Source organism: Phragmites australis, chromosome 11, assembly GCF_958298935.1.
Source record: "Phragmites australis chromosome 11, lpPhrAust1.1, whole genome shotgun sequence".
Lineage (NCBI taxonomy): Eukaryota > Viridiplantae > Streptophyta > Magnoliopsida > Poales > Poaceae > Phragmites > Phragmites australis.
This window is the reverse complement of record NC_084931.1, coordinates 26,744,883-26,755,677: the sequence shown is the minus strand read 5'-3', so window position 1 is coordinate 26,755,677 and position 10,795 is coordinate 26,744,883. Positions and strand designations below refer to the sequence as shown.

Below are 10,795 nucleotides of genomic sequence, written 5' to 3'. Positions count from 1 at the left end.
TGACAAAGTTTGAGTACGATAAGGGCGTATTTTGAATTAGGGTTAGTTTTTATTTTTTGTTTCGCATTCAACTCTTTTGAGCAGCAAATTGGGATGGGCATCCATGTACGAAGCGATACTATGTTAGTACTCTTATTTATGAGCCTGCTATACTGCAACAAGACATTTGGAGCCTTAAATTGCATTGGCAGGAACTACAGAAAATTCAAGCAGCAGCTCGTGATTCTTGCTTAAAATATCACAGTAGTTCATTCGTGGTACCAGGATATGATTAGTACCATCGATGAAAATCCGGAACTACGTTTGATATGAGTTCGTTTCTTGGAGTAGTGATGTCGGTTTACCACTTGGGCCTTTCGCCATTCTGCCACTAGAGTAAATTTGCTACTGGATTCGTCGAATTTGCTATGGTGCAACTGAAAGCATGCCACTGGAAAATTCTGGCATCGCTCATTTTTCACGATCTGATTTGTGGTGCTGCACACGAAGTTACCCACATGTTACGGACCTTGCACGTATAACACTGACGACCTGTTTGGTAGAGTTATTTTTAATCTAAACATTTGTGAGGAGTGTTTTTTTTAAGTAAGTGATTTTGTAGCTGAAAATAATTTTGAAAATAAAATATATAGATCAAATGATTATGTGCGAGAAGTAAATAAGTGAAAGCTATTTTTTTCTGCTCTCCAACTTCTAGTTCATTTTAGAGAAATACTCTCACAAATTCCACTCAAAAAATTAAAAGCTGAAAGCTACTCTTCAGTAGAGTTCCCTAAATTAAAAAAACTACTTAAATCTAACAAACAAACCTGATTTTTATCTGATCCCAATTTGATCACATGTGTGTTTCGGCTCGGCCTGTACAATCTTGCGACTGTAAACCACTCCTGAACAGTAGAAACAACGTCTGAGATACCATGTACTGTACTGCCATTGATGGGTGCGGTGACTAGTGAGTAGCAATAAAATGACCATCGGGCCCCTGCCCCTGCAGCAGCAAAGCAGGTGCCTTCATTCGCGCGGGAAAGCTCCCGTCCCCTCCCCGAATGGCGGGAAAGCAAGGCGCGAGGCGCTAAGCTGCGTTTGACCGCGGACAGTTGGCCCTGAGACCGGCAACCGCGCGCAGAGATTACCGCGGCAAAGAGTGACCGACCGCCATTCGTCAAACGATCACTCCCTGCTTGCATGACGATGATATAAATAATACCGAATCAAATTTATCTGCAGCCTCATTGGCAGGTGCCAACCGTCCCGTTCAGTTTCTCTGCTCCTACACAAAAACGAAGAGCCAAATTCAAATGTCACATCACCGCCGCTGCAAGAATGTTACAGGCCATTCCGGTTCGATAGTGTTAAGACTTTCTTAATACAGCGTCCATTTGGTATCAATGTAGCGGATCCAAAGCCAACTAGCAGGATTCCCACTTTTCTTCTTTCTTCTACTTTTTCTTCTTCTTTTTTCTTTTTCATATTTAAAAAAAATGAAGAAGGTTTCTAGTAAGGGATCCTTCCTTTTCTACCTCATCTTATAAAAAAAACAAAGAGGGTTATACGCGACAACAACCAAGATCCTCATGGTGGTAGTCAAGATTTGTGTCGAGTGGCGACGATCACGACGACAACTACAGGGCTCCACACAATGACAACCAAGATCCATGGGATCCTTCCAACGGGATTTGTGGCTGCCAGCTCGTGGTTGCTTCCTTAGCGTAGCCTCCTCCTTCGCCTGCCCCTATCCACGGTGCAGTGGCGTTCGTGAGGCAAACACATGTGCTGTGATGATGGGCTCTACGGGTCAGCCTGTTTTGTTTCGTGGCTGCGGTCTTTCCTTGGCGCTCACCTCCTTTTCACACAACCGCATCAGCTTCTCCCCTTGCCAAATCGATTTCTTCCCCTCTGTTCTGGCCCGCGGGAAGCTATGTGGCTTGGTGTTGGCTTCGTGGGTGGCATGTGTGCGTAGCATCTACCTAAGTTTCATCAATCACGTGACTTTAGTAATCATGATCTACGCGTGTTTTGTTCGGGAGTATGGGGCTCCCTCCTGCACCGATGGTGAGTTCTAGAGCTTCGAGCAAAAGCTTGCCTAGCTCTAACGGTGCCGACAATGCTGACGCTTGTGAACACTGTTATCTTCTTTGGATGTGTCGTTGCGAATGTCTTTAACATTGTGTTCTTCTTAGAGACGTTGCCTAGGAGGTTTTTCCGCACATTTGGTTGGCCGGTGATATTGGTGTTCGACGGCGAGGTTGATCACACTAGATCTAATTTAGCTAGGTAGCTGGTCAAGTGCATTGGATTTGGTCGTTTTATGTGCTTTGAAACTACTTTAGTTAGTTAGTTTGCCCACAGGGTTTTGTTGTTTAGGCCCTGTTTTCCCTAATTAATTGGACATTATATGGTTTTGTCTCTTTTCCTTTAATACGAGGTAACTTGTTCTTAAATAAAATAGCAGAGCTCCCAGCTTTAGTTCCAAAAAATTATTTTGGTCTCTTCTTGAAAAAAATATATTTGCTCTTTCTTTTTACGAACATAAAAAATATTTTAGCCACTGGCGGCTCTGCGTTTCCTGACCTGTGCGTGCATGGTCTAAACGCCACCGAGGTCACGAGGCGGCAAAGGGGCAGCAGCAGTGCTGGAGCTCAACACTCGCAGCAGCAGCAACACGATGCGTTTCTTTCTCCTTGTGGTGTGGTTGCGAGACTTCACTACTGCGGCAAGCGATGATTAACAAAGAGCGAGGCCCAGATGTGCCACGTGCAGCGTGAGCATGCATGCCGGCATGGAGACAAGCGCCCAAACCCCTCTCACCATTTTCAAACTTTCTAGTCTTAGTTTGCACATTTATCCTCGCTCTCTTACGGTCCAATTTGTTTTAGCTATAGAATATGAAAAGTGGTTTTTAAATTATGAATTGTAAAAAATTAAATTGTAAAAAGTTGAGGTTCAAAAACTAATAGCTATTTGGCATGGATTAGTGAGGTTGGATTGTTGCTTTTTATGTTAAAAGTCTACAATATCCTTCGTTGTTTTAGATTGCATGTTTATCTAATGGGTATTTTTGATCTTTTTGCATTTTATAATCTACGGCAATTGGGTGAGAGATAGATTGTTGAATTATTAAAATCTGAAATTTAGATGGCTATAATCTAATTCTATAAGCTACATGTTTATTTAAGCTAAAGATTATAAAAATCACACTCCAAGATCTTTAGCTATGATGCTAGTTCTGCAAGCACAAAGCTCGCCATCAACTTTGCTAAATGTTCATCTTTTCTGGACTGTGGCTATCTAAGATAGTGTTTGGTTGGAGAGTGAGGTGGGATGGGATGATTCCATTCATGTATTTAGGGATGGAATGAGATGGTTTGAAATCAGATATTTGTTTGGTAGGTGGGATAGAACGAGTACATTTTAGATTTCGAGCCCACTGTCAGTGACCCGTCCCAAGTGGGGTGGCTGCGTTCAGCTTTTTTTTAAATAAATTCGTTCCGAATTTTTAAAAAATATTCTCTGATTCAGAATCATCCCATCCCACTAAACTCTAATCAAACAGCTCAAAAACAGAATATAACTGCTCCGTTTCACCCCGTCCCACAAACCGAACGCTACCTAAATTGCTCGGCCTGCCGAAAGCTCCCGGCCTACACGTCCTTCGCCACTCGAAACCACAAGCCTGCTTTTTCAAAAAGACGCGTCTCTCTTGCCTGGCATGGGGAGGCAAAGGCCAAACTCCAAAGGGTATCCAATGCGCACAGATTTTTCGTGTAACTTAACGAGGAAATCTTAACGCTCACATCATACCAAGCTTGTACTGACAAGTACGATAACAAACGTCGCTCTTGGCCTAACGAAATAGCACGTCGCTCTCGCTAGTAACACCATCTTCGCCCGCCGCCACCATCAATAATGCTACCACAAGGCAATTGGATAACACGATGCCAGTCACGTAATTGGGGCGAATCAATTGCGATCTTTTTTTCTATTGCCGCGGCATGCGTGAGTGGAAGTTTGAAGCGGAGAGGAGCCGTTTTCCGGTGGGCGAACGTCCACCGCCTGACATTGCGCGCACGTCCCAGCTCTCGACCCCTCATCCGATTTACCGCAACACGTCGACCACACAACTCCTGAAAATAAAAATAAGCAAACGGCAGCCTAGCTTTTTGGTTGGTCACGATGGATCTCCGCGGTGGCACCACGAACCGCAACCGCACGAAGATTAGACCATCTCTAATGGTTTTTTTTCAGGATCAGAATCTCTTCACGACGGGATTTTCGTTCACTTCAGCGTTCCAACGGTTTCCCTTCACGGTTCCCGTCACGACGGGATTCTCAGAGTCATTCTCTCCAGAACAGGATTCTCTCTCCTTTCATTTTGTGATTCCCCTCAAGGGGAAGCTGTTGGAGATAAGAGAAAATAAAATGAATAAAAACGGAAATAAAAATCGGAAAGAGAATAAAACGAAGAGAATATGATTAAAGATGATCCTAGACCGGATGTGAAATTTCCTCCGTGGCGTCCCCGCGAGGCCTGGGGATGGGCGGGGCCCGCCGCGTCGGTCACAGCTGCTGCCCTGGCCTGCCCCCACCACGCGGCAAGGCCGCCGTTAGAGTGGACGTGAGAGGGGAGGGGGAGGACGTGTGACTGCGTGGGGCGCGGCCGGGCCCGTGCAACAGCGACGTGGGTGCGGTCGTTGCGGGAATCTCCGGCGTCGTGCGTCAGCTGGGCGCGCGGAGATTCACAGGAATCCGGGACTTCCGGCTCGGGAAGACTTGCCCGAGGGGGATGGCAGGTGGGACCCACGGTTGAGATCGGCAGGTGGGGTCCAGAAGTGTTTCGCCCGCGCCGCTCTTATCCAAATCCGTTGTGCAGGAGGGAACCAGGGACTAGCACTAGAACTCTACCGTAGCATGCGTTACTCCAGTAATGATACACCTCCTGCTGCTGCTCCTCCTCCTGTGAAGTCCAAAGGAACTGTTTTGTCATGTCAGCAAGTCTGACAGGCTAGAATACGTACTGTACTGGACAATCGATGAGCGTTAGATTTAGATTTACAAAAGTTCGAAAACTCGAGCGCACGATATTCAAATTTGGGTTAGGTTATTCAGCCAGTACTTCAAATTGTTTCCAGGGCATGGAATCCGGGAAGAAATATCTCATGCATGCGAGGGCCCTAAAAATGGAAAAACGGAGGTACTCATGCAAGACATCCGAAAGTTAAATACGCCACCCACTTGACCGCCTTCACGACTCACCAAGCGGTGGGTACTCCTCGAGGCGGCCCCCTCGCGCAGCCGCATGCGGTCAGAGACACGGCATCGTCGGCGCGGCAGTCGAGTATACTCACCAGGTTACCGGGGTTGCATTCTACCGGGGAGTACAGGTAGAACTAACCCGGCTCACGCTGCCTGAATTAAAGATCTGTTTGAGAGTTCCTAATTTACTTTCTACTTGTATTAAACAGTACAGTGGTTTTTAACTTTTAGTTTTATAAGTGGAATTTTTTAAAATGATTCTTTAAAATTAATTAGAAACTAGAGCTAAAAAACAGCTTCCACTCCCCCATACAGAATCAGTTTCTTCATATATTTTATTTTAAAAAATTATAGAAAATTATTTTTAATCACAAAATCACTTACTCCAATAAATTACTCATAAAAAAATTTAGATAAGAAAGAAATATACCAAACTTGCCCTTACTCCTGTCTAAACGAGTTACCGGGCGCGCCGTCTCTCCTTTTGGGTTGCATTTTCTACGTTCTACGTGAGTTGTACCCGGCAGCAGCACCATCGACCATCGCTCATCCACGTCCTTTTCCACTGCCGTACCCCGCCCCGCCTTTAAAGTGGTCACGTCTTTAATGCGCTGTAAAATTAAAACTGCCCCCCAAGCCCTCGGAAAATCGCGCAGTGATGCAACTCTCGTGACCGTGCGATGCCCAACTTTAACTCGCACCAAAGTGACACTGTCGGGTGCCGGACTGCCGGCGCCGCTGCTACTTTTTACCACGGCCTGCGTCATTGATCGGTCGATCCGCGCTTGTATTCGTATTTTTCACATAATAATCCGGACAAAAATCCTAAATTAAACAATATACATGAACATATTTATCGAAATAGATAATATATTATCGTATCTATAGATTTAGTATCCGTATTTAACATATTATTTACCAAAAATAAAATTTCGATATACCGTACGCCGAAAAACCAGTTTTCAATCATATTCGATATACGATGTGCCGAATATAGGATACAATAATGTATTTGGTACACGGTGTACCGAATATAAATTTTTTAATGTAAGTTGTACCAAAAATTCATTTTCGATAAATGATACACTAAATATGAATATTAAATTTATAAATACAATAACATATTATTTATTACAACAACTACACTCATATATATTATCTAATTTTAGACTTTTAAGAAAAAGCCGTCGAGAAATACAGCCGCTCGCTGTCTACACTAGTTGGTATCCTTTTCTCTCAAAAATTAGTTGAACAAACATTTGACAGCCCTAAAATACATCCACCATTTGACAATGGGGGCGGAGTGGGTGCAGTGGCATTGACATGACGCATCACGGTCACAAAAATCCAAAAACTCACCTAAAAAAGAATTCACACGCACGTACTACGTACCCATCCAACCCCACAATAACTACTCCTACTCTACTCTAGCCGTCCGGCCAGCCGCTTTTGCGAAATACGCGCAGTGGACGAGCGGGAGGCATTTGGGGCGCTACTACGGCGGCGCGTTCGTTCACTCGAGTCTGGTTTCGCCTGGCCGGCTGGCCCGATAGAAAAAGTTACTAGCTATGTCGCGTTTTAGCATCTTCTATAATATTTAAAATATATAATGATTTATAATTTTAATGTAATTTAATCTAAATTATCTAATCTTATCTCTCTGGTAAGTAAACTTTCTCAATGAGGCCTTGTTTCGATGTCGAACTTTTGAAAAACTATGATATTGGGCAACTACAGTTTTGTAAATCAGAGCCATGCGATACTAGGCTTAGAAAAAAAAGATCATGTATGGAATTTCTAAAACTCCAAATCACAGTTTTGGCACCACTATTGTTTTCAAAACTACCAGATTTATTACATCCAAACACTTCTAAATTTTTCAAAACCATAATATTTTTCCGAAACTCCAATTTTTTTTTGCATCCAAACAGACCTGGAAGTCTCATTTATCATGCAATTAATAGTAAGATGATAATATTATGTTTTACCTTGCTACTTATTTGTGCTCAACTCTAAATGTCATCTACTACATCCATTTAGAAATAATATATATATTTCTTTTTAGAAAATTTAAATTATACTTTGACCTAATAATTAATCAAAATATAAGAATATATTATGTATAACATTATATAACTAAGTTCATAATTCAAAATAATTTTATATTATATATATTTAGCAGCTATAAATGATATATTTTTTAAAAAACTTTAGTTAAAATCGAGCTTTAAATACCGAGTAAAAAATATGCGTATTATTTTTAGATGGAGGAAGTATTTTGATGGGATGGAGTAAAAAACGAAAATAATTTTCCGGTTGAATTAAATCCGTTGCCTGGTTTCTCTCTCTCTCCTCGGCGACCTCTTTTATAAACCCCCAGGCGTCGAGCCGGGACGTTTTAATATCCCCGTCGTGGCGTCGTCCATCGACATTCCCCTCACTCCCCATTTCCTTCCGTCCGTCCGTCACTCCCCATCTCTTGCCCGCTTCTCTCCGCTTCGCTCGCCTTCTGCTTTGGAGCGGGGGAGTTTGCAGTGGTTGCTGTTCGCACGCTGGACTCGGGTTGCTGCTTTGTTCTCCAAGGGTGTGAGGAGGTTTCTTGGAGTGTGGAAGAAATGGCGGAGGAACGGTCGAATGGCGTCGAAGATTTCTGGCTGCCGGAAGAGTTTCTTGACGACGACTTCTTCTCCGAGGAGGAGAAGGCGGCGGTGGCCGCTAGGAGCGAGAGTGACGAGGAAGACTGCTTGACGGGCCTGTCGCGCCGCCTTGCGGGGCTCGTCGGCGACGATGACGCCCGCACGCCCCTGTCCAAGGTTGGTTTCATGGTGGTTCTTTGGATGCTTGAGTTCTTGGGTCCATTCTTTCTTTTTTTGGCTGCGCGATCCGGAATTTCTAATTGTACGTTCTTGTGCTGCAGGCGGAGGTGACTGTGGGGTCGCCGCAGTCGACGCTGTGCGGCCTGCCGAAGTCAGGGCAGGAGAGCCCCAACGGCGGGGCGTCCAAGGGTACCTCGCCGCCTTCGTCGCCGTTGGAGCAGCAGCCGGCCGACCCGTGGGAGCTACTCTACGAGGCAGCCGGCCAGGTGGCGCGCATGCGAGCGGTGGCCGACAGCATCCCGTTGCCTGGTAACCCGTATGGTGGCTTCGTGCCGCCAGCGATGAAGCAGTCCCCGCCGCCGCCTGTGGCGGTTGCCGCGCCGGCTGCCAAGGTCCCTGCTGGCCGGTACTACCACCCGTTCGCCCACCTGGTCACGCAGCGCCAGATGCAGGCCGCTCAGGTGCATTGTTCTCGCCAAGATTCTTTAGTTGTATCGTTGCATTTGTTCCGGTTGTCTCGCCTGACATAGTTTTTTGGTTCTTGGATTGCTCTGCAGTTTCATCTCCTCAAACAACAACAGCTGCTCAAGCTGCAGAGAGAGCGTCAACTGGCCGCGGCCGCGGCGTGGAGCGCGCGCCAGAGTGCCGTGGCCAAAGCCGGCGGGTCCGCCGCTGAACCGCTTGGGCTGAACCGATCGGCGTGGCCGCCACTACAGAAGCCCCAACAGCGCCACGCGCCGGCTCCCGCTGCAGCCGGCATGCGCGCGGTGTTCCTATCCCCGCCCGGCGCCAAGAGCGAGCGCACTGGGACCGGCGTTTTCCTGCCCCGCCCGGCTGGCGCCCCAGCGGAGCCAAGGAAAAAGCCAGGTGCGTCGTGCGTGACAGCTTGTTTGGCCTTGGCTTCAGGATTCCTAATCTGTTCTTCTCCGGCTAATCATTCTTCTCGTTTGGGATATTTACCCTCCACATGCAGGCTGCTCGACGGTGCTTGTCCCAGCCCGCGTCGTGCAAGCCTTGAATCTGAACCTGGAGGACCTCGGCGCCCAGCCTTGCTACCCCGGCGGCTTCGTTCTTGATCACGGTGTGCACCTTGAACTGCAGATTTTATTTGCATTCTCTTCTCGACAATGGAAAGGTGAGCTAATTATGAGCTCTGTTGTTGCAGATGCCTTGATTAGCCGGAGCAACGCCATGCTGGCGAGCCAGAAGCGGCGTGCTGCCGCTGCCGCCGTTCCTGCGCAGGCACTCTGCCATGGTTCTTAAGTTCAGTCACCGGCTAGAGCAGAGGAAGGGAGCCACCCAGATTCCGGCGACATCCTTTATCTGTTTTTCTTCAGTTTAGTCTAATCTTAATAATGAGAATTAGTAATAGTAATTTGTGTTAGGTAGTGTGTTAGCAACAGAGTTAGGAGGCAGTTGTAGTAGCTTCAGTGTTAGGTCTTTCTTTCTGGATTCTGTGGTATATTGGTTTTTTTGGCTTGTGGACGGAAAAGCGGTGGAGATGGGCGGGGACGAAGAAATCCATGTCTCAGTTTGGTGGTTTGGAGGAGAAATAATAATAAGTGGTTCGAGAGAGGTGTTTGCTGCCGCAAAGCAAGAAAGTTGATGATGAGAAAAAGGATCGGATGGGGGTCACCTTGGAGACAGAAAATAAGAGGCCATTTCCCCATTCATGGCTTTACTTGTTTTGGGTGCTAGCCAAGGAGTTCCAGCACAGACCCAGCTAAGGTCTCTCTCTACCCTATTTTTTGCAGCCTTTTTTACTTGCAAAAGAAGCTTTGCCGTGGGCTCCATGAATAAGGGCCTTTGTTATGTTACTTATGTAGTTATGTATGCTAGAGTATGATCGAAGGATTTATTGGTGTTTTTCTTGTATTAGCTAGCAGTTACTGTGTCCCCTGACTTTTGTTACAAGGGTCATTAGGAGTGAAGTAGGCAGTTGCTTGGCTGCAGCAGCAGCAAAGGTGGGGCGATTTTTATATATTTTGTGTACTACTTGTTCCATGGCATCATGGGACCTTAATATAATGGAATTTTATTTCCTAATACGGTGCATCATGTCTTAATCAACTCTGTCCCCCCTTCTATTCCTCAATAATCCATTATTATGCATGTGAGGTGAGGCAACAAATGTTCGTCCGGTGCCTAACCACCTTAGAATCTGGCCAGTGGTGTGGGTCATGGGATCTGCATCTCTTCCTAGTCCACACAGACTGGATCCCTGAGAACGACGTCTCTGGGTGGGCGCGCCCAAACCTGTGGCTTGTTCGGTCGGTCCAGCGCGGTTTAGCTGGAGAACGGGTGGCTCCGGCCGTTGGCCCCATCGGGTGGAAGAGCGGAGCAGAGCTCTGCCGTTTTAATGGCTTCTCGGACGCATGCGGACTCTGCCGACTCCGTGCCTGCGGCTTCGGCTGCTGATGAGGGTGATTGGTGAAAGCTTGTGTGGCCGATGGCTACCTCTTGTCCTGTTCTGCATGCAGTTGATCTGCTCTGGCAGGTTGTGTCTCTGCTCCCGTTGCGTTTGCATGCGTCCTTGGCCTGTGACCCGGTCAAACCGTCAAGATGGTCTCTCGCCGCTTTTCTTTTTCTGGCTTGGATTTGTGCGTTGCAGTCGATTGCTTTTGTTTGGATTTTTTACCTTGCGTCGCCGGGAAAGGCGTGTTTCCAAGAGAAAGCGGCCCGCCTCGGGTTCCGCCAAGCGAGCTCAAAACTCAAAAGTGGCCTCC

General features: G+C 46.5%; 1 protein-coding gene across 1 annotated transcript; it reads left to right on the top strand.

The window, feature by feature from the left end:
* Positions 1-7,646: 7,646 nt before the first annotated feature.
* Positions 7,647-10,124, top strand: LOC133885449 (uncharacterized). The gene is made up of 5 exons (XM_062325168.1): positions 7,647-8,066; positions 8,171-8,530; positions 8,627-8,936; positions 9,043-9,150; positions 9,235-10,124. Exons 1-5 carry the CDS (start codon positions 7,869-7,871, stop codon positions 9,330-9,332), a joined length of 1,074 nt encoding a protein of 357 aa, XP_062181152.1. The 5' UTR covers positions 7,647-7,868; the 3' UTR covers positions 9,333-10,124.
* The last annotated feature ends 671 nt before the right edge of the window (positions 10,125-10,795 follow it).